Source organism: Linepithema humile, chromosome 6 (assembly GCF_040581485.1).
Source record: "Linepithema humile isolate Giens D197 chromosome 6, Lhum_UNIL_v1.0, whole genome shotgun sequence".
Classification (NCBI taxonomy): domain Eukaryota; kingdom Metazoa; phylum Arthropoda; class Insecta; order Hymenoptera; family Formicidae; genus Linepithema; species Linepithema humile.
The window spans coordinates 13,962,523-13,988,252 of NC_090133.1; the positions used below are offsets into that span (position 1 = coordinate 13,962,523).

Genomic DNA, 25,730 nt, shown 5'->3' on the forward strand with positions numbered 1-25,730 from the left:
AGTACATTATCTATTATTATATTATTGATCATTGCAATTATTTACTATCAATTTATTATCATCGATTAGAATCAAGTTTATCATTTTTAAAATTGTGCCGAATATTTGTTAAATTATGAAGGTTGAAAAAAAAATTTATATATATATACAAATATATGTATATAAATATATATACAAATCAACGTATTGAATTATATCCTCAAATATAATATTGCAAATAATTGACATATAATATATTATTATCAGTTCAAGTCATATTTGAATCATATTATAAATAATAAGTTACATATGAAATATAATAAAGCGTATGTTAAAGTGGAAAAGCTTAAATGTCATACAAAATGCCATACAAAAAAAAATTTAATTTAGCACGCAAATTTTACGCTGTCATATATGTTAATTATTATATAAATGGCAAAAAGATTTATTACAAATACTAATTTTATTTGCTGAAAATAATTTGGCCAAATCTGCAAATTATATCGCTATTATAAGAAATTAATTTTTATTCTGCTATCAAAATTCGTATTAGCAATGACAATTTCGCTGCAGATGCAAAATACATTTGTAAAAAATAAATTATTTTGTGCAAATTAATGTGTCTTTACGAACAAATGTATTTCGCAAAACTCATCTATTCTGACAACAAAATAGATTTTGCTAATGTACTGAGTAATCTAATAAAATTAGTTACGGCAGCAAAATGTTGTCACTATCTAATATACAATAATAACAATAATTTTGCTGCGATAGTAAACTTCTTTTTTTCCGTGTGATGATAACAAAATATTTCCCAATATGTATGACGTAAAATTACTTATATTCTTAATACGAAGAATTGTGATAGTGTGCTCGGTCTCTTTGAAATCGTTGTTACACACGTTATGCACCGTTGCATTAATGTTATCCATTAATGTAACGCGGCTTTATATCTCTCCCACATACATGGTATCGCTTGGTTGGTAATTACGGCATTGCGATGCTACCTCGCTTTTTCCTTAAAGACGAACGTGGAATTTTCTTCAAAGTCACAGTGCGGCTTTCCCGCAGTACGGAAAGGGCGTTAACAATGTCAATGGCACGGCCAGCGAACATAGGAAATAGCGGTCGCACACAATCGCGCAACATCGTCTCGCGACGACGACAAGTATTGCGCCAGATGAGTCGCAACGGAGTGCTGACAGATCGTGAGGTCGCACTTTTTATCGCTATTTCAAATCCGTCGAGTTCGTAAAGATTCGTCAGGATCTGATCGCTATGCCACTGTGACGGTAACGCTTTCTATCGATTATCAGCGCGTGCCAATGGCTTCCAATCACCTATTCTTGTCCAATAAACTACATCGATCATGTTTGATTTTATGCACTACTTTGAAAACAGATAAGAATTTGACAATTTAAGTTAATGCATCAATATATTTGGTTTTCCACTGACAGTCAGAACTTTGGCTTAAAAAGTTGTGTTACTCGTCACACATTTATATTTGTCGCGAAAATTCGAAGGAATTCTGATCAACCCGCAAAAATAATAATTAATATGGATAAACCATTATAATAACTGTAACAAAAATATAATATTTATTTAATGACGTGCAGAGAAACATTATTGACTTAAATTGATGAATCGATTGAACGAAGAATGAACAGCCAAAGAGCCAAATCAGAACAGCACACACTTCACGACAAAAAACAGTAAGAGCGCCTACTTGCGTTTAGAAATGCATTAATAGAATTGCGAAAAACGATCACAAATAATCAGTAAAACGAACTAAATGTCAAAGTAGACATAGACCAAAAATATACACGTAGGGTCAAATCCATTGACCGAAACATTGGTCAATACACATAAATGAAGATAAACTTGCGCATTTGGCTTTACAGCCACACATTTTGCTTTTTACAATCTATCGGCCCAGAATTACATATTACTTTATTAAAAAAAATATTTTATTATATATTCCTTCAACATATATTATAATTTTATAAATTTATAATCAATTCTGTGAATTTATATGATAAACGTGCAAGAAAGAAAAATTAAGCAATCATAAATAAATATATTAATAGACATTAATGGAATCAGTGTAATCCGTGTAAATTGTTCCGGGATCTCTTTTGTCGAAAGAAAATGATATTATTGCAAGATTATATTACTACAAGTAATATCATTGCAAAATTACTAATATAATTTATGATAACATGTTATAAATAAGGTAAAATAAAATAAACACACACACACACACACACACACACACACACACACACAACGTAAAATCAATCTTCAGATGGAAATATAAATATAGTTATATAAAAATGCCGGCAGAGCACAAACCGATTACAAATTGCATTGATTATCTGGAACAGTGCAAATAGCAGTTCTCGACTCCTTCGAATAACGGTATCAAAATCTAACGCACGAGCTGCAGATTTAAAGTTGGTCGTCAGTTTCTTGCTGCGCCGCCTTTCCAAAAGACATAGGACGATTTCCTTCCATCTCAGTATATTGCTTCTTTTATAATCGGTGTTTTCAAAGCCCGTGACGAAAAGGCAGCCACTGATGTTACGAATCCAATTTTCACGCCAAAGTCATATAGTTTATCGTTAGCGACTCGTGATCTAGATAAACCGTTCTATCCGACAAATCCGACTGATCGAGTAAATTAACAATCACTCGCCATGCTCGACCAGCAAAAGTAATTAAATAAGTTAATCACAACGTGAAAACATTTAAAAAATCGCAAATGTTTAACATTTCATTAATTTTACATAAAATTCAGTAAGCAAGCAAAATATTATCTTTTATCTTTATTGCCTGTTGAAATTGAATTCTGATGCGTGACAAACTGGATACAATTGCAAGTCTCCGGCGAGTCAACTTCCGCGATTTTCGCTCCAGTAGTAGACGCATGGTTTAACGGCGAGGAGACTAATTCAAGCGTAACGCGGGAACGGGGGCGCGGACAGGAGGAGAATTAAGCATAGTCATATTCGCAATTAGAACGCGGTCTAAGTTCCCTCGTTTGCGGATTTTGCCACGTAATCTTTCGCGCTCGGTCCCTCACGGCTGTCCTTTCTCCCTCGTACGAGAGAATCCCTTTTTCCCGTGACTCGGGATTTTTCTCGTTCTCGAGATGATCGTTAAACGAGTGATCCCTCTTATCATACGTTCCGATGAAATTGCATAAATGTTCCGTTCCCGTCTTGTTACTGATACAAAAGCGTCATCATTTAATCCTCGATAGACGTTTTACCTAATTATTATCGTATTTACTCTTATGCTTTTTCAATATCTCATTTTAGATTCAATGTTTTCGATTACATATGGAATTTCACGGTATATATATTAAATTGTTGAAATTTATTAAAATAAAGTGATGAAAATAAAGAGATATCATCACATGTTCCCTTTAACTCGCGGAGCAATCAAGCGTTTCGCGAATAATATTAATGAAGGTTGTGGATTAATTTCGTTCTTGTTAGCGGATTATTCAAATCTTTTAAAAAGAGAATTGGGAATCAAGCGAGGACAGCAAGAACCTTATCCTTTTCCGTAATCCCAGGGATAAAGTTCGCAAATTACTCAGATGAGAGCGAAATTTGTGCGATTACCACACATTCTTCATTATCTTTCGTCGCGCGTACAAAATACAAGAATAATAATTCAAAAGAGACAAAATAATAACAATGCTTTACAAATTTCTCTAAATAAATCTATAATTGTGAGAAAAAAATACACACCTAAAGAAAGAGAGCCAATCACAATTCAAACAATTTTTCCAAAATACGTCAACTATATTGAATAATGTTGTCCAGCCAATTTAAAACTTCGGCGGCGCAAAAACTGAGAGAAAAAAGCAAAGAAATAGGAGAAGGAAGGAATGAAATCGTTTTGTAGCGGCGAACAGTAGCAGTATCCTTTCGACCGAAGGATCCGCCTTCCGCCCTCATCCGCCTTCGTCTACTCTCGCTGCCCCCGCCGCGGCGAGATCTTTTTTTTTCTTTTTTCTAGCGCATCCGATGCCTCGTTTCTTTTTGTCGCTCCTTAAATTCATCCTTGCCTTGGCCGCGGTAGTAAAAGCGCGCGCACGGGTGCTTTACGAGTGTGAATAGACGGTCGTCCAATTATGCGGCTTAATTTAAATGGGATAATTGCATCCAGGACGGAGCCGTCCTACATTATGCTTACGCGGATATATTCACGCATATGGTGTGCGTAAGGGTGTGTTTTGGTTGTGCGCCAGTATGTGCGCATACGTGTAATTGGATCGTTTAGAAATATTCTTTCGGCTTACCAGCTTCCGTGCGTCACGATAACAGCGGCAAAGGCCGGATTGATTTTATCGCGAAGGCAACACTGCGATAATGAACGGAATATGTATGAAATACCTTCGCATCAAAGATCCTGAATTGATTCTTAAGCAGAATTAAGATAATTAATGAATAAGAAATATAAATAAATAATACGACAAATTAAAAATGGTGTAAGATACGTAAAGATATAAAATATCCTCGAGAGATATACAAATAATAGAATTACATATATTTTTAGCAACAGCTGACTGTCTGTCTAAAAAGAAATGTGTTTCGGACTGCAGGAAACCTCCTGATTTTAGATAGGATGGCATCGCGGAATGTCAGGATTGTCACGATCGCTGTGATCCCTGATGGTATGTCTGGACAGTCCGTCGTCCGCACAAGGCTCGTGCATTTTTCAGGAAAGGTTTCGAGGATCGTACCTTTCGGCATGATCTGTAAAGGGCTTCCTAGAAAGTCCGCAGCAAAGACCCGGCATGTTTTACGGAAGATGAACTTTATTATCGCGAAAGGCAGCGCGAAATGATCGTGATAAGAATTCGCTAATTATATAATTATGAGATAGGAGACCGAGACTCGATGTATATCATCAGACATCCTTTAAATTGTAATAATTATACTCTTTATATCAATGTCCTTGGGTAAATTGTTAGCTTACATAATTATTTGATAGATCTAATAATTTTTTTTTTTTGCATATTTCGTAATCAGTGCAATATACTTACACATATTGCACTGATGTCAATGTGCATAGATGTAAATCGAAAGTTTTTAAACTGCCAATAAACAATGATCATGTTAGTTTCTGATACTGGTTTTTGTACGTACTTTGTTAGTAATTAACGCCAGTATCATATATACATTGTTCGGCGATGATTCCACGTGTAGGGCCAATTACCAATTGCAACGACTTAATGCAATAAGTAAATTGGCGCCAATGTCGCGGTCGACTGCTTTCCCACAAAGTTTCGAGCGGAAGATCGACCCAATTACGCCTTAAAGCGATAATTGCTAAATTTATCACCGTCGCCACGTTGCGACGATCAAGCGATCTCCTTCATTGGCCTGAGACGAGCTATTAATTGTCTAATTATCGTTAATGCTGACCCTCCGACGAATCACCCTCCTTCACCCCGTAGCGATTCTTCTACGGGACAGTCAGTTTATACCAGCTTCAAATGTTGTAATCTAAATTTTATATTGATATTTCCATGAATTAAGTATTAAACATATAATAAATACTTTTGTGGTATAACGACCATTCAGAATATTTGAAATAATCTAATTAAAAATAATTTAGAAATATTGAATTTATTTTTAATAATGTCAAGAAACCCTTAATATTAAGAAACAAAAATGTTAGATAATACGGACAATAATCAGAGCAATGAATTAAATTTTATCGTAGAGAATTTCATTTTTAACGTTGAAAAAATTGCAAAACTATCATTAATTGATTAACAAACAGATGAAAGAATGCTTCGAGTGAATCGTAATGATTGATGTTATTTATAAGACTGTCGCAGTATCTCCTTGTATTTCCCACAATTTTGGCACGACTAAAAATCGGAATGCCCATCACGGTCGCTTAATTCGAGATAGACGAATTAGAAATGCTAATTCTCGTCCAGAAGTAAGATGATTAGTTTTTGTACTCTCTGTGGTGGACTCTCTCCGGGAACTGCGCCTCGCACTCGTTTCAAATTAGTTGTCCGTTGCATGAAAGTCCGTCCGCGAACGAAAGTGGACCCGATAGAGAAAGAGAGAAAGAGAGAAAGAGGCGAGGTTCCGAAAGAGGAAAGACTAGAAGAAAGAGACGGAGAAGAGGAAGCTGCGGCCTCTGCGAACATCACAAAGCACCCGGCCGCAACTCGACCATCCTTTTGCTTTATTTCACTTCGTTTTTAATTCCTCCCAATTTCACTACTGTCAAGCCTCACCGGCGTGCGGCGCGCCGTGGCGTTGGTGTGGCGCGTACGAAAAACGCAGAAACGGATCACACGACGCACCCGACTCCTTCTTTCGCGCTGCCTGTTAATCGCTAATTCAACTTAAGCTGAGTTTACGCGTGGCGTTTATTACGTGACATTTCTATCTGACACTGCTGCCATTATCGTCCCCTCATTGCAATGTAACATCCGCAAGAAGTTCTTTAACGCTTACATTAATCTCGGTAATCTTAGACAACTATTATATTTTAAGACAAGTGTCATTCAACGTATTGATACATCTTGCATACAAATTTAAAAAAGATATTTTAAAATTACTATATGCCTAAATGAAATTTTTTGAACATCTTTGATTTTTCTCAACTATTATTTTTGTTCGCATCTATGCAAATTTTTGTTGCAAAATACGCTATCTAGACCGGAGAATGATCCTACTTGTGGCTCGTTCAAGTGGATGGATAGTTTGACAAACGAAAATTATACTGAAGTTGGCTTCCAATCGTATCAATCGTATTAAATAATTTTTTTATCCAATTAAAAAAAATTATTTGGGTTATTAATGGTTGGTTAACCCAATATTTCCAGATGATTTCTATATCTCTAGACTTGCAATCTAATTGCTTACCGGGAAAAACTATATAGGTAATAGAAAGTAGCCGTAATGAGAAGTATAAATCTTGATTACTCGTTCGGAGCGGATTTTAAGAAACAACTGACTGATCTGTTAAATCGAGCCCTCTTTAAATCTTAGAAAATATTGAAAGTATCATTCCAATCATTTTAATAAAATTTTCTTTTCTAATTTTCCACTTGCAAGTTACCGATGGCAATTAATTAAGCTCACACGACTTTCTCTGGGATACGTTGCTTTACTTGAATTCAATGTATTTGGCGTGAGAGAAATTTAGAAGAAATAGAACGGCCAACTGGTACGAAAACGAGAAGTCGCTAACCATGGAGATTCTCATTCTTTCGTTGCACGCGCGTCCCGTAGACGTAGTGCTAATGTCATTATAATGGCCCGTCAAGTCAGCCAGTCATTTGTCTCGAAATTACCAAAAATAAAGGATTCGCGAACGGACGAAACTTGCGGCTTCTATCGACCTAAATTCCATACTTTCCGCCGTGTCCGAATCCACGAAAAATTATAGGACACTGTAAAACGCGAAAGAAAAAAAATCACACAACGAAATAACGATACATTTTGAATGTCAGAGGCGTTAACACTTGAAAACTACACGAAGGAACAAGTTCTCAAGAAGTAAACAAGTGGAAGATCATAAACCATTAATGAGATTTTAATGAGTTCCCCGCACTTTCCCAACTTGTTCAGTGTATTATTTCCAAAAGACATTCTTCAACTGGATTCATAATCGAATACGTCCATATAGCGAGTTCGCATATCGGACGGAAGAAGAGAAAGAAAGGTGAGAAAAAGATGGGAGATAAACGAGTTCACATTTTCGGCGACAAACAAAACTGCAAGCATTTACAATTCGTCCCATTCGACAGCTGTTACCGACTCGTGGCGCAGTGATCGACGCTAAATCCACGACAGCCGTACACGCTTGTCCGATCAGTCCCAAAACGTCCGGTTGCTTATTGGGCCACCTTTCGCGGGCCAAAAAGTTCACCGGTGGACATATCTCTCCCTGCCCTTTCTCCTCGCGTCTCTTGACCATCCGCCGTTCGTGGAACGACATTTCCAATTCGCGTCGCGGTGATTTTTTGTAATTAATCTTCAGACCTCGCAAGGGAGGAACGTGAAGTCAAAGAGAGGAAAGAAGGAGAGACAGAAGAGATCCAGTGAAACACGATGCCTGGAATAAACGAACGGGTAAATAAAAGTAAAGAAGGGTGAGAGGGAAGCGGAGGCACTGGGACAGAGCGAGAGCGAGAGAGGAGGGAAAGATCGAGAGCGAGGGTGAGAGGGCAGGACGAAGACGGGAGCACGGAGACCAGTCTGCCGCGGTGTATCCGCTTTTTGCGGGCGTCAGATGACAGTCGCTTATTTACCGGAGCCTGCGGCCATCTTGCTGCGATCCGAGTTAAGGAGGAGGCTCTACGCGCGCGTAAGAAAAAAGAAAAAGAAAAAAAAAAGAAAGAGGTTTAAAGCGAGACGATGAATACAAACTCGGTTAGAATTAATCGATCGCTCATCAATGTCTGCGAGAATCCTGAACAAGGAGTAATGATAAAGATGGCGGTTGGTGGGAGGAAGAAAATTGCGCGTCACGATCGAAAATATATGTTGCGACCGAGAGAAGTCGCGATAACAAAAACACATATTTATCTCACAGTGAACGACGGAAGGAATAAAATTCTTTCAATGTAAAAGAAATAAAAATAATATAATAACAAAAAAAAAAGAAATAATTGAAGTCGCTATTGAAAAACAAGCAAGGAAAGAAAGAACTATACGGATAATTTTAAAAACCTACTTTACGACGTGCTTGCATCTTACAATTCTAAATTCTCCACTCTCCACTCTTACTCCGGATCTCTTATTTGACAGTAATTTCGTCGAATAGGAGTCGGCACGTGATACGTTAAAGGCACGGATTTGCCGGGTCCGAGCGTCCAGGCGCCCCCACAATCCGCTTAATGAGATACTCGCCGCTACCGCGGCTCCGCGCTCATTAACCGCCCGCATACTCCGAGCCCGAGCTTGAAGCTAGCTAAGGTTATTCAATTAACGAGCCGCAAACGCGAATAAATTAATTATACTGGCACGTCTCGGGATAGATTAGAGCGCGCGATGTGTCTATGAAGGTAGAAGGTATTGCATATTCGTTGAGGGGATAGTCACGATGCCGCGCGGCGAGGGTCGGCTTCTTAATTACAACCTCTCGTTAACATGTTTCTATTTCTCGCAGTCAGTACCGTTTGCCACTTCAAAAGGTAGGCGTACATTTAAAGGAGTTTCATTATTGTTCTCGTACTTTTTTCGACCGCGTCAGTTCCGCGGACTCCCCCATCCGCGCTCTCTATCCCTCGCGCACGCCGGTGTAATTTCTTAAAGTAAAAGCACACGGCGGGAAAATAAGAAAGAGAACGGTTTCCTGTTGCCGTATATAGCTGTTTCTGGTATTTGTATAATCGTACCGGCGCATAATGATGATACAACTGTACACAATGGTGTTTGAGATGTACGATACATCAGTTTTTCAATTAATTCGGAAATTGTTTGCAACGTTCAGAAGCGTAAAACTTTACTGGCTAACACCAGCTAGAGCGATTCACTGACAATCATATCAATTTTTATTATTGCAAATTTATTATGAAGAATACAAAATAATTGTAAAATACGTATATACATTTACTCAGAAATATTCACAAAATTGATCGAAATTTATTCCGTAACATTAGACTACTTGCAGCAAACTGTGCTAATTAGACGTGAGGGATATGTTGAAGAAAAGTGAAGAGAGAGGGAGAGAGAAAGAGAGAGAGAGAGAGAGAGAGAGAGAGGGAGAGAAAGAGAGAGAGAATAAGACACCCTAGAGATGTATTTGGGACACATCCTGTCATTTGTCATTTCAAGTTTGTGCCTGACTCGTCAGCTTCTCCCCATTGTCTACGCCACAGAGATAGTTTTGTCCCTAAAGAAGAGCGCATCACGAGATCAGTGAGATTCGTATCACACCAAAGATCATGTGACCGATTTCCCAGCAAGTTTTGCGCAAACTCCGAAATCGTGATCGCGTTGCTAAATTCGGACAATCCTCGACTTTGGAAAAAGATTTCCGAGGTCGAGAAGTAGCTCTATAATGTTTTCACATTGGCATTTATCTGATTTCTCTCTCCTTCTCTCTCTCTCTCTCTCTCCCTCTTTTCCTTCCTCTCTTTCTCTCAAAATTAGATAATTAAGCTAAGAATGCAAATGACTGACGAAAAGAATACAGTAATGTCGAAATATTTAATTCAAAGATATGTAAAATGTGTGCTTCAACTTGCTGCGTTTTAATGGGATTAACGAACGACTTGACGGCTGCATTGTATCGTGTTTGTTAATAATACGACAATGTTTAACAAGCATTCCCTAAACAAAACCACGATCCGCTCAGTCAAGATTAACGTTCGCATGCGGGTCGCTCGCGATACGAATTAGGGAAAAAAACTTGATGACCCTGACATTTGTAAGGATTAGAAAGAAAATAAGTAAAAACGGCAGCTTAACCCTCGACGTTGGTCGTACGGTGAAAATCTGGCACACCCTAATAATCCAGAGTAATTTCTCAAAAGACGATCTCGCGCGTCCTTTTTGCATTTGACATCAATTTTCCTTGTTGCAAAATTGATGCTATTCTCGTTTAGTTTCATTCTTTTTCAATGTTCTGGTGCGCTATATATGTACGTACATAGCAATCATAAAATATTCATAATATTTTTGTTTGATAATTGCGCTTTTTTTTTAAATTTGAAAATGTATAATTAAATATATTTCAATCTTCAATTGAATTCAATAAATTTACTCTCCGAAATTATAACATGCTACAACCTTTGTGAAAATGGCTCTTAAAAGGCAGGTAGAATACGGTACAAATTGGAACTTAAAATCATTGACAGGCAAATTATTCCGCATCGAATACTAAATTTCGTCTAGCTATGTAAATCCTGTTATCTTCCGTTACCGGTTTACAACCAAGTTTAATTACGCGGTGCCAAGTTTGATATAGTTAGGCCCATTGAACTGCCGGCAAGATTGTTTTACGAAGTAAATGAGGCAATGATGACTCGAGGCTTCGGGACCACCTAGCAGCCTGACCAAGTCCTTCCAGGCTTGCCTTTAAACTCCTTGCAAACTAATTAACGCGCGACCAACACACGTACGCGCACACACACACACACACACACACACACACACACACACACACACACACACACACACACACACACATACTTGGTATCTTCTCTTCTTCTTGCTCGTACGCTGAAGCTATTCGTAGACTTTCTAGAAAAATTTTAGCAGGAATTCTGGAGGCTCGCTTGATATAAATTATTTTACGAGATATTTCGGGAGATTAATATGTCGCACATATAATATATAAATTAAAACTTGACACTTTGATTAATGAAATTCGCAATGTGCTGGATGTACTTAAAGGAAGCAAATGAAACAAATACATGCATGTGTCATGTGCAAACTTTGAAATAGTGTATCACACAAATGTATAATAAATATCGCATTAAACAACATTATCAAACAGATGAAATGTGCGACTTAAAATTGCCATGTCTATAATTTTTGCCATCTTAAATTTTTCGCTCATATTTATACAACTTACACTCATATAAGTTTTATAGATATAATTGCGATCGTATACGGATATATAAGTCGAGAAAAGGAAAAATATACAGATCAGTGTTTCCGCTTTATTTCTTCTATAAGTCACAAAGGAGAGAATCTAATAAATCATAGAATAACTAATGATGAGACAACAAACAAGTTTTATGATTTTCGCGTTTCTCTACCTACAATATCTTTTTCTTAGATTATACAAATCTCATCGTTATTACTCTTTCTTAACAAGTAGATCATATAGTGTAGCTGCAACAGAATAAAGTTATAATCTTTTACTTAACTTGTCGGTAACGGGCGTACATTAGATATATAGATAATTAGATATTATATGTATTTATATATTGATTGTGTATAAAAATATCTTGCATTAAATCAACTATTGTTATTAAATGTTAAACGAAATTGGCTATATCATTATGTTGGTTCATACAGATCAGCTTGGCACCAGTTCGGTTCCTGAAACAAAAATCATATACATCTTTTAACTTCTTCCTGCTGAAAATTCACATGGCAATGTGAGTATTAATGTAATTAATTAATAAATGAGTTATAAAGCGATCTTGCAGCGCAAAACTTGTATCAAAAACTGTGAGTAACAAATAATTTTTTTGTATATCGAATATTATAATGTCGCGTATATGCATGAAACGCGAACATTCATCTAGAATGCATAAATATGATAAAGCTATCATTCTGCATAAAATTTTCATCTCTTTACTATAAATTTTGTATTACGTATATTAAATATCACATTCCAACATAGAAAAGTGAATTGTCCGGTATTTTTTGGTCTATCCGTCTCTATTTGTTTTCCTTCCTTATCTATTTCCCTCGCGCAAACTTTCTTTTATTTCGAAGGGAATTTTCTTTGTGGAAAATAAGCCAAGCGAGTCGATCAAAGCTCTGTTGTTTCATAGAGGGTGGAACCCATTAAGATTTGTATATGTATAACTGTACGGTTTGTAGACGTGTTCTTCTGTACATGGTCACTACATTCCGACACAATGTGTGGGATGGAAACGCATCATACATGACTGATTTTTCTGAAACATTTTTCCATTGTGCGAAGAATAGAGTCTACCCTTTCGTCCGTTTTCTTTCCTATCTAGAATGATTTCTTAGAATAGTACAGAACACAAAAGCTGCTTCGATTGACGTGCGTGATTATCGAGTTAGCAAAAGTGATGTGCGTAATAAGATATTTATCGGTAAAAATTAAAGAACATCTTTGGACAACTTTGCGTTAATCTATTTTAGAAATTCGTTAAAATACAAGATTTAAAAAAGCCAAAACACAATATACTATAAACGTAATAAAAAAATGTAATATTTTTGAAAAAAAAGACTTAAAATTTAATATAAATCACATGCGAAAAAAATCAAGTTACATCTTGCACTAGTTGTTTTACAATTTTCTGACTCACATACTTCTGCCGAAATAAAGTACGCGACGATAAATGAATAGGCGGAAGCAAAAGAAATAATTTGCAAGCAACCGCAGAGATTCTCTAGTCAATAGTGTTGCTCGTGGCGCTCCTTAAAATCACATTAAGGATAGAAACGACGCCGACAGGGACAGTGAGAGCAAAAGTTCTGCAGGATGAGAAAAGGGCAACGAAGTAGCAGCGAAGAGAAATAAGAGCTGCATAAGATGATCAAAGATCATCATATAAACTCAGAAAATTACGTTCAAATAATATCATATTAAGATCGACAATAGGAAATATGTTACCAGATTATTACACTCAAAATTAATCATCGTAAACGTTTCCTTCTGAAAAAGTCTCTCATATGAGCCGCTCAAAAGCAAAACTGACTAACTCCATCAAACAAACATCAACTTATTATATTTATGAAAAATTAAGCACCAATCATGCGCTTTGGTACTAAAATTGCAAAAAGTGGAGTTAATTAGTTTAACTTCTGAGCGGCTCGTATGCTAAGTATTAAGATAATTTTGAAATACATAACTTCATTTAAGAATATAAATCAATACGATATATTTATTTTATCGCGATTAGCACAATCACAGCGAATTTATATTCAAAGTATAATTCAACCGATTAAAAAATCTTAATTCTTTATCTATTTTCTTTCATGTGTGTTTCTTTCATAAAAAAAATTAAAGAAAGAAAAATAAAGAGATAGAGATTTAATTAAATCGCAATCAATAAAATTTTCTAGTTTTGTACCAAGAACGAAAGAGAGAGAGAGAGAGAGAGAGAGAGAGAGAGAGAAAGAGAGAATCTTCCTCTGTCCACCCCTCTTTCTGCCTCGTCACATCTTCTTCTATCTGTCTCTCGTCGTAGCTGACTGTGACAAATAATTACCAAGGCTTAACATAAGCCAGAGGCGGTATACTTAGCTAATAGCAAAAAAGAGAACGGCAATGGCCTCGTCACTTTACGTGCGAGCGGTCGACGTGTTTGGACCGTGACGGGCCCACGCAGAATAGATTTCTACGATTTCAAACATAATCGCAATGCAGTGTTCGCGATGCATTTTGCATACACGTCGAAAAAAAAAAAAAAAAAAACTAAAGACAGTGAAGCACACGCGTAAGTATCGCATAATTCAGCACGACATTACGGGCGCGAGAAAAATCGCGATTGCGCGAGTATGCAAACGGGTCTGACTTGTACTTGTCGGTAAAAATATTCTCTCTCTCTTTCCCTCCTTCCTTCACTCCCTTTCTCCTCTCTTTCTCTCTCTCTCTCTCTCTCTCTCTCTCTCTCTCTCTCTCTCGTTCCTTTGAAAACCCATAACAGCGGGCATGCTGGAGGCCCGTCTTAAACGACATAATAGTCAGCCGGTACACTAAAGACGCTCTCTCTCTCCTTTCCGCCAGCCTCGCGGGACCCCGCTTGCTGCCTAACTTATACTTATTATTGCATTACCTCGTGTTCTAGCATAATTCCAGCCTGTGCCGAAGCTAGCGGGAAGATAATGAGAGAGGCCGAGAAAAAAGTCGGGGAAGGCAATGCGTTTTTTTTTTTTCTCTTCGGATAATTCGGCGCATAATCCGCGCCCTGAGGTCGAGTGCGCGTAGAGCGAGCGTATCGGTGACAGGTGCATCGCTCTTTTCTTCTACCTTCGCTAACGCGAGTAACGGACACGTTAATGTCTTCATTATGACTTCATTCATCAAACCACCGTACCCGGCGTCGTTTTTCCCTCAATATTCGTTTTCGTACCGGCGATTCTGCGTATCTCTTACGTCGCATAGAACAACAGCTTCTGTTTCTCGCAAAAAGTTTATTATTTAGTAAAGATACCTCGTCTCTTAGATGTAACAAGGCAATATTATAATAAATATGAATGTTGTCGTAGCGTACTCGAATCACGAAATATTTAACATCACTCAAAGGATCAATACACTAAGAAACATTGTGAATCACGTTCTGTAATTATAATTCGTCCGAATAAAATGACTTCGTCTTACAAAGTAAAAATAAAAAATGTCTAATCTGGAACAAAAATAAAAGTACAAGTACTTTAATCTTTTAAACAAAAAAATGTCGAAAAAAAATAGAGTCGTAAAATAAGACGTTTTGCAGAGCAGGATATATTGTATATATATATATATATATATGTTATTTCACAATATTTAACATTAAATTGACTTTTTAAAAAGGTAGTAAAGATATTTCACAACAAACGCGTAAAAAGAGCGTGAAAATAATATATGCTATTAATTTGATGCACGGGTATCCTGCTGTTCGGCACTTTGCGCGCACCCAATATCCACCCCACATCCTGTGGAAGGGCGCTCTCTCATGAATGTGCTGCGGAGTTTCGTGAGCTCCTTAATGAACCTAGTTCGCGAAAACCATTAATAACGAAAGGACGCGGCGAGAAGCGGAACGGCGGGAAAAGAGAAGTCGATATTCGGCGAGAGCCCGAAACCGCAGATCTTCCGTGAGAAACTCCATCCGTACGACGGCTGCTTTACACTTTCATTATTTTTTTAAAGAGCAACTGTATCGTTTGTCTTGCCGGGAAACGTAATCGGGAAATCATGAAGCAAACAAGCCGAGGAGAGAATTAACACGTCTTACGAAAAGAAGTTGGATCGCCGACGACTTGTTTGCAAAGCGGATGAAGCCTTGATGAAAGCTCTTTCCTCGCAGAGGCGGAACACAAGGAACGGATAGACAATCGGTATGGACGGAGGGTGTCGGTTAGTCCTAATGCGACGTATCAATATACGTGGATGGCGGTGATGGACCAATATCGCATAAGTGGCTCGATTCGCAGTCATTTGTTACATTTTGTTCGGTCTAAGTAATTTAAGAGTCACCGTTTGCCCTTTCCTATCTCTTCCTCTTTCTCCTCCACCGTCTCTCGAAAAGAGAACCGTATGACGAGGGACTGGGAAGAGAAGGCAGACACCGAAAGATATAGAGAGAGAGAGAGAGAGAGAGAGAGAGAGAGAGAGAGAGAGAGAGAGAGAGAGAGAGAGAGAGAGAAGAATAAGAAAAGGAAAAAGATGGAGGGTGAGTTAGAATGCTTGGACCCCGAAGTTACTACGGCGAGGGTGGTGCACTTCGCCACCATTCTTTGGCAAATCGCGGCATATTTGTCAGATTTTTGTTCGAGAACAAAACCTTGCCGACCACCCCCGGCGCGAGTAAAAAGAGGGACGCGGGAGGGATGCGGCGCCTTAAGTGGATTGGTTTCATTCGTATATAGTGTATATGTATCCTACGACGAAATGCCTTAATTTCAGCCTTCCGTCAGAGACTCCTGCCGTCTTCGATCTTTCAGACTGAACGCGAGAAATCTTCACTCTTTCGTAAAATTATAGCATTATGAATGACGCGCCTCTGCGTAACATTAATCATTTTATATCAATGACTGCGTGCACATGCAGATATGAACAACAAAGAGTTTTAACTGCGAGTTTTCAAACTTTGTTTTCAAGCTGAATATCTAATTTTAAAATCTAACATGCGTTACGTATATTTCATGCTTTTAAAGTATCGATATATCGAATTGAAAGTTTCACTCACCTTTGAAGCCCTTTTCTGGTGAAGTGGATTCGAAACTGTGAACGTCGGACTCAACGTCATTTTCATTTTCTATAGGTGTATCGATCTGAAATCATAATCAAATTTATAATGTAGATATTTAATTATATTTTATTATAAATTATTTACTATTAATTAGAGTTAAAATTTTCAAAAACGATAAGTTCAATAAAAATGTTTCACACAAATATATTGCACCCATTTATGACTCGTGGTTAATGATATAATTTGACTGTTTCCCTTGATTAAAAAGAGTAGTATAATTTTTTTCTCGTTTTATTTGAAATTGATGTGAAAAAAAGCAGAAGGACATGATTCGTATTAAATTTGAGCAACGCGCGCAGAGACATGTGTGAACAGCTGCCAACGGCTATAACAACATCTTCCCACGCGTCTTCTCAAAGCACACATGTGATCCACCAATCTACGCGCTCTTCTATATAATTACGTGGCTATATTTCAGACTTCGCTAAATGTATAAACTATTACAATATATACATTACATATTACGATATTATAACAAGATATTGCACTATATTTGTGCATAAAAGAATATGTTAAAGTATTATTTTCGCCAACGACAAAATATATATAAATATAATAAAATAAACACTTTGATGATAGATAGTCCGCATAATTTTTTCCCAAGCGTAATAAAAATTTATTTGAATATATATAAATTTTTATATATTTATTATTAATACCAGATGTGTGTTGCTATCAATCTAATGAGCAAGTTTATTTCACAGATAATCTAAATTAGGTCTTTTCTAATGAAATCAATCCCTAAGTTCAGTAACAAACATTGTATGGCTTTAAAAGAGAGCATTTATCGAGATATGCGTAATATTAATACGTAGCTATATTAATAATAGAAGGAAAAGAAAGAATTTCTAATCATTGAAAAAGTTGGTATGGGACTTGAAGTATATACGCGTAGGTGTGATTATGTTTTTGAAACCCCTTTTTCCCATAGAACTAAATATAGCGAGTGTCATCCGATGGCTTGAACACACGTGTTTCATGCGACGTTAGCGTAGCCGTTCACATCTGGTCGATGTTTCCTGCTGGTCGCAGCATCTTCTGTGCAATATCATTTATTTTCAAGTATAGAATACCAGAGATTCGCCACACGATAAGAAATCATCACAGAGGATCATTAAAGACAACGCGAATATACAACGTGATACAAAAATAAAGCAGCGCAGATAAGAATAGATGCAATCGCAATATAAAGTAATCGTAATATAACGTGTATAAACTGATATTTGAAAGATTTCTGAAAAACGCGTAAAAAAAATTTCATAATCAACAAATATTTCAGATAAAAATAAATGTTTTATTTCATTGAAAGAATAATTCATTAGTATTAATTCGTATATTATTCACTAAATTTGTGTTTCAGATTAAAGTACACGTTTAACATACGCAAATTAATTATATATATATAAAGTGATAATAAATAATATATACAGGGTGTCGCATACACTAATCGCACCAATAGCAACACATTCGAGGTTACAATTGTCGAGGTTACAATAGTTTTGAAACAAGAAGCATTGAAAAGTATTAACTTAATCAATCAAATTGCTCCGAATTCGCGCATTCAGGCACGTTTGTAGAAAAAAAACGGTTCGATATCTGAAGATATCTTAGTACTGTGTTACTCATACCGTGCCTGAGTGTGTTACTCATACCGCGCGAATTCGAACTGATTGATCAACTTCAAATGCTTTTACCCAAAAACCGTTGTAGCCTCGACTTTTTCGCATTAGGATTTTCATCTTAAAATGATCTCAAGAATGTGCCATTACCGTGTGATGCGGTTAGTGTAGGACACCCTGTATATATATATATATATATATATTTATTTAATAATAGTGAGACAAATATAATTGTAATTTCGTAAAGTACTGAATTTTATGAAAAATGCTTATTAAGAATCCAAAAATTTACTGAAAATTATTTTAGAAACTGATTGTCTCGATTAGTGATGTCCATTGAAAAGTTTCTCGTCGATCATTTTTTAGCCAGTGATTATAAAGCTACGTCAACCTCATCGGTCGACGTTGATCGCTTCTGTCGCGGTCGCTGGCATCGGGATTGCATAGTTTCCGTGATTCGGATTCCTCCATGCGGATTTCCCTTCTTTCATCACCAAACATTATTCTCAGGCTTTCTCTCCGTCTCGCATTCCCTCTTTGTCTCTCGCCGTTGACGGAGAGCATGTAAAGAGGCGGATGAAAGAAGGGAAACCGAGTAAAGAGCGTTCTCTACACACAGGTATAAGGCCAGTTTTGAAATGCTCGGCAATATAGTGAGTTCGTTATGAGGTTCGCCCCGACGCAGTATGGCTCATAATTGTAGACTTGAGGTTCGAACCGTGCACCTTCGGGCACTACGTTCTCCTCGTCTGACACCTATTGTCTGCAGAAAATTCCGCAGATTCGTCCGAAAATCACTTTTAATTGCACATCGGCGAGCGAGAAAAAATTGGTTCGATCGTTATCCGTGGCCTGCGGCAATTTTCGCGAGCCGCCGCGATTCGGATTTGGCGTTCGCGGGTTTTTGCGGGACGCGAATTGAACGGAAGGAAAGCAAAGCGGACGCGGACAAAACATTTCATGGCCGAGCATGAAAATTATTAGTCCGAGAATGTCTTAATCCCCAGCAGTGAGCCCACTCCCGCGGTCTTCGGCTTAACATAAATTTTTTTTCGACCTGAACTCACCGAGAGAAATGCACCGCAGACGCGAGCTGACGGTCTCGCGAAGATGCGGCTAAGTGCTGGAACGCGGCGCAGCTCGCCGCATAATGTATGTGCAACGTCGAACGGCACCCCGTTTATTTCCAAGCTAATGTACGGTTTAAGATACGACTGCAATGCACACTTTTTCCCTCGCGGATTGAGGTACCCGGAATATCGCATACTTTGTGTTTCTATCGTCAAGACGAATATACACGATTTTTCATCGAGACATTGATAATCAAAAAAAAAGAAAATCACAAAGTGATATAGACACAAAAGTCATCATTTTTTTAATCGAAAATAATACACAAGATTATTTTGTAACAAATAATTCATAGTCAAACAAGAATTAATTTTATCTTATTTCGTTAAAAAAATATTAATATTAATAAATGTACAAAGGGGGGGGAGAGTAAAGGAACTATTTTTAATTTTCAAAAATTAATTTAAAATGTTCCTTATATATAATCATTCATAAAATTAATGTATCGGATTATTATATTGATAACAATATTTATTTCACTTTTTATATCGATTTTATTTTATTAATTATGTTTATCATGTATTCAGGCGCACATGATAAATTCTTTATTCTATCATTACTTCTAAATTTTCGCGGAAGAAAAGAATTTGTTGGCGCAGCAAATTTTACGCTATCATAGTAAAATATGTTGGTTATTATGTGGACAACAAAAAGATTTGTTACAAATATGATTTGCTGAAAATAATTTTGCCAAATCTGCAAATTATATCGCTATTATAACAAATTGATTTTTCCATAAAAATTTGTATTAACAACGACAATTTCGCTGTTATTGCAAAATGTATTTGTTAGAAATAAATTATTTTACTGTAGCAGCAAATTAACGTGTCTTTACGAACAAACGTACTTAGCAAAATTTATTGACTCTGCCAAGAAAACAAATTTTGCTGATACACTGAGTAAAAAATGAGTTACAGTAGCGAAATTTTGTTGCCATTACATCTAATATGATAAGCAATGAGGATTTTGCTATGATAGCAAAATTTATTTTAGTGAATTGGAATTCAATTATTTAAATACATAAAATTTATCTTCGTCTGTGCCTCTTGCTTTTCCTTTTTCTTCTTTTCAACCAAGTGATTGAATAATTTTACAAATATGTATATAATCAAATATTAGGTATGTAAATTAATTCGATGTCTTTAGTTTTGCTCATTGCTAACAATCATCTTGAAATTATATATTTTCTTATCCTAATGCGATATTAAAAGACTGTCAATTATGTTTACCAAATGCCAATTAATATAGCAAAATAAGTAACGCAATCTCAGAAGCCAGCAGTAAAATGGCCACGGATAAACATATCAGGTACTATATTTCTTTTGCTTTTCAATTAAAAAAATGTTTCTGAAATCGCCAATATGATTTGTATGGTTCTTGGAAAAGATGCAGTGTTCCATAAAACATACAAGTAGTATCAAATATTTCGTGATGGAAACTGTAATTTGAATAATGAATCATGTTCTAATCAACTAAAAAAATTCGAAAATAAGAAATTGCAGTTGCTACTTGTCCAAGACTGCGCACAAATAAAAAAAGAGCTTGTTGAGCAGTTAGTAAAATTATACGTAAAATCATTTCTTTGTGAATTTTTAATTTCGCATCAATTTAATTTCAAAAAAGGGTATCGAATTAATTTACATATCTAATATATATGTTTTAAATATAAGGAAACATATATGGAATAACAAGTACCCTTGCTACAAATGAGTCTTTTAGATTTACTCAGACATCATTAGAGTAGGAGTCTTAAGTTATTCCTAAGCTGTCCTGAGTTATTTATCTGTCTGCACAAGGAGAATGAATCTTACCTCTTCTCCCTCCTCTTCTTCAACCACGTCTTAATAGTACAAGCCACAGAGTTAATAAACCGACATAACGGCAATTCTCTCGGAGCATCTAGCTTCCATCAGTTTTTGATTAAAAGATTAATTCCTTCCAAGTCTCATTCTTTTCCCAAACCAAAAACAAAATTTAAAAAAATAATAAAAAAAACAGTGTTAAATATACTTGGATCGTCAAAACTTTTTGCTGCGATATGAAAAAGATCGAGTGCTCTATTGATAAATCTTGATTGTCCAACAAAATTTATTTTCAGATCTGTATCCCCGGCACAATTTTTAGATCTTTCAAGCAAAAGTGTTCTTTCTGTGTGTTTAAAAGATTCGGATGCCCATTTGTCATCGAACAATAGAAGAATCGAGAAAACCTTTTTGTTTATGATTAATATCTCAGTTTATTCGTTTTCCAAGAAACTTTCTGCTATAGGAAGTTTTGACGGAAAAATGAGAAAAAGCTGCAGCGGAAGGCTTAATACAAGCTAGGTTGGTAGAAGACCACAGTGTATAAATTCAAAGTAGATTAATATTGTCTCCGTGGCTGTCGCGGCGCCAAACTTATGGCGCTAATTCGACGGAGGAATTATTACTGGGGGCTGTTACCTCGAGTCATCCCCACTGGCACTCGCGTGTTTTGCGAAAAGGGGGCATCTTGTCTTTAATAGAAACCGTACGTGCTTCACGGGGTTCCAAGCAATGCGTCTGTTAATATTTATATCCTGCCGAGAAATGTTTCGATTTGATGAGAATTATTCTAACATTTCCTAATGTAGATCTATACCGAATAGCAAATACTTGTTTTCTGTTCATTATGACAATTACGTTTACAACTCGTAAAAGCTGGAAAACTGCTTATATTTGCTATTACACGCGCGATATTAGCATGCAGACATGAAAATTTAACTGCAGTAAAAAATTAAAATTACCTCACGATTTGATTACAATTATAAAAAGAAAATCAATGAGCACAGTAAGAAATGGTTTTTCGGAGGTCTTTTAAGTAAATTACGGGCACATCGCATTGTCTTCCGTCCGACAAAAACCGAAAAAGACGACAAGCTACAGCTGTTTAGCATCCCCGATGAAAAACTTGCTGGTAATTATTCAAATTATTTTCAAGGGCCATGCTTTTCGGTAAACCGGAGAGTCGCTCCATAGCGGATATCTTTATACTACCATCTCTACCGACTACGAAAAAAGTACAATGGTCCTGTCGACACTTGTAAACCACAAACAAAACATTCACCGTATTAAAAAACCAACTGTAAGATAATCTCTTATCAGTTACAGATTTTAGAATAAATTATCCTCAATCTAAATGATAATTCAAATGACTAAATATACACATAAGGCGTTCACTCTTCGCCGAATGCAATTCAGAATATCTATCATTATAGCCGATAGCGGAAACGTGACGTCGATATAAGCACGAAGAAAAGGAAAATAAAGGAAAAAAAAAAAGGAAAAGCAAGAGTATGGACGATAAAAAAGGAGGTAAAAATTAAGTGGAGAAGACGCTGTTTAGATAGCCACTGACATTGCGGAGGTGTGTTGTGTGACTGATGAATTTTCCGCTCGATTGGATAACGGGTTAGGCCAACACTCGCCTCGTTTCTCGATTTTTTCAACCCCTTCACTGCAATATGACGTTTGATCTAAATTCCGGCCAGACTTTATATGAGTCGCTCAAAAGTCAAACTGCCTGACTAACTCCATCAAACGAAAAGTAGAGAAAATTGATAAATTTATACATAAACACTATTTTTTTCAATTTTGTTTGAAATATATACACAAACAAATATTGTAGAATGTATTATTAAACCCGCAGCTTTTATATTACAATGTAGAAAATACATAAAAATATATGTATCGAGAATAATTGTTTATGTATTTGCAAATTGTTCATGAGGAGTTAATCGATTTGGCAATTGAAAATCTGGAAATTACAGCAAAAATGAATATCATTGAATATAACCATTAACAACCTCATAACATTACTCATAACATATTTAATACAGAAGTTTAAATAAATTATCAATATACCCGTTCTATTCTTATATAATCTGCCAGTGGTGTAACAAACACAATATTGAATCGTCAAAATCATGTTAACCGTAATGTACACAAAAAATTCCTTTTGACAGTTAAAAAAGTCCTAGTAATATACTTTATTTAAAAAAAAGGACTTTTCTAACACGTCGCATATCATAGTTATAACATTGTAAAGCACTATATAACGTCAAAATAGCCCTTTTTTACAATTTTGACCTTGAATTTCTTAAAATTGTGACGTGAGCATTTTAAAGTCCGGATTCGTAATCAGCGCATAAAAATCGACTTAAAGGCCTGTTTCCATCCATGTGGCAGAACAAAAGTTAAAAGTTGTTAGCTAGTGTTATTATTGTCATTAGATTCTATCATTGTTGTTATTAATATTATCATTATCAATAAATAATGTCTTCTCCGTCAGATGCATCAAAAGTACCGTCACCTCGATTTGTTCTTAACTTTTTATAATAATGTTTAATGGGAGGATTGTATTTCAATAAGTAAAATTTAAAAAAATAAATATATAAAAAATTATTAAAAGTTGACACAAATGATAAGATATAAATAAAATAATTTTAAGATATGCAATAAATTTCGACAAATTATTTTTACCAGAAATCGTTTGAGTCAAATGACAAATCCGAAGAAATACGAAAACGTTTTCTTGAATTGACTTCTAATGTTCATTTCTGATTCGACAATTATTATTGAAAAATCACTATCTAATTCGACATTTTGAATATCAAAATTATTATTCCTTGCCATTTTAAGAATCACCAAATTTATTAAAAATAAAAAAATTACTGTCAAATAGAGTTAATCATAATTACTTCTAAAGTAGTTTATGTATTATTCATTAGCAATAAAAAATTTGACCATCTTAAGATAATAAATAAAATTATCAAAGCAATTTATTTAATTGTTAAAAAGTTAAATATAAATCATGTGCTTTGGTACTAAAATTAAAAAAATTGCAAAAAATTAATCATTTTGGCTTCTGAGCGGCTCATATATATATGTATATATACATATATATGAAATAAATTGATAAAACAACAAAATTGAATAAATAACAAATTTCTTAGTTTCGCAATTGTAATCTAAATTATGTATTTAAATCATAATTTGCGATTACATAGCAATGTGTGGTACACCATAAAGAGACATATTTAAACTATTTAGTTTTTAATTAATTTTATTAATTAATTACTTAGAAACTATTTGAATACCATCTTTATTCTTTACAAAGATTATTCTCGTTGCACTGCCAAGTTTTCTCCGTACTTTGTGAAATAACGGAGAAACGAAGAATAGGAGCATAAGTGTCGATGACAATGCTAGAATTTTTGCGCTATCAATCTGCAGTTGGATGCTTTGTTTAGACACGTTTAGGTGCGTGTAATATGGATGTCTTACAGAACATGCGAGAAGATATGCTATCGAACAAGCGAATGAATCGTCGCGAACACGGTACTTTAGGCCATACCGTCCATAAAGAACGGACCATGCTTCCGTTAGGGACAAAGGCTGCCTTCATCACGGGCGCCGTCCTCTCTTTGCCACCGTATTCGTCATTGCGTTCTTCGTCGTTGATATAGACAAAATTAAGCAACGCACGCTAACCGCACGATTATACACAAATTTCCTTCGAGCCACAAGTAAATGTCAAACACGTGCGCTGAGAAATCATCCAACGACGAGTGAAATATTATCTACACTGAAAAAAATTTCGAATTATGACGTCAGAAACGAAATGCGAGATTATACACGTGAATAATTCTGATACCAGCTTATATATGTAAATAATTCCATACCGCAATTAATAAAGCAGGTTCGTAAAGTAGCCAGAAACTATCGATTCGAATGCATTATGCAGAAGTGTGGAATAATCGGCACAAAGACAAATTATAGCTTAAATACCATGTTCGTAACTATCTTGCGTTTCTACACACGGTATATCAGGATCTAAATTAATAGCGAAATCTTTCAAAATTCTTCCAAATATTTCAAAATATGATTTCGTTTTTAATGCTTTAATTGAATGTCCGAGATGTCGACAATATAATCTTCCTCACTATTTACCGTCACGTATAATTGCAAATGATCTATAAGTGCGATCCATTTCATTTACGATAGAGTTTGTGTAGCAGAAATAAAAATACTCTAATTAGAAATAAAATTAAACATAAGATATACATATGTTCTGATCAATTACAAAGAAGTAGTTAAAAAGTTTTTTCTACACCTCTTTCTCGTTAATAATTTAGCAGAAATACGAAGGAGAGTCAAAGAGTAAAAGAGTATTTTTTGAATATGAAAACAGTCCCTTCACGTTTTGACTTTCCCTAGTAATAGGTACGAAAATCGAACAAGTACAGGTTTTCCAAGATTTTCCCAATCATATACATATATAGAAAATTAGGCGTAAAAAGCCGCGATCGTGGTTCTCAGTGC

At 35.8% G+C, this 25,730-nt stretch overlaps 1 protein-coding gene across 2 annotated transcripts in view; it reads right to left on the reverse strand.

Annotated features, from left to right (window-relative positions):
- Positions 1–11,618: 11,618 nt before the first annotated feature.
- The window catches only part of LOC105674014 (ubiquitin carboxyl-terminal hydrolase 48-like), a 59,304-nt gene continuing 45,192 nt past the window's right edge, over positions 11,619–25,730 (reverse strand). For both annotated transcript variants that reach the window (XM_012370050.2, XM_012370067.2), the window contains 2 exons: positions 16,580–16,664; positions 11,619–12,023 (listed from right to left, as the gene is read on the reverse strand). In XM_012370050.2, coding sequence (XP_012225473.2) covers positions 12,001–12,023; positions 16,580–16,664 — 108 coding nt within the window. In that variant the 3' untranslated portion in view covers positions 11,619–12,000. The remainder of the gene's footprint in view (positions 12,024–16,579; positions 16,665–25,730) is intronic.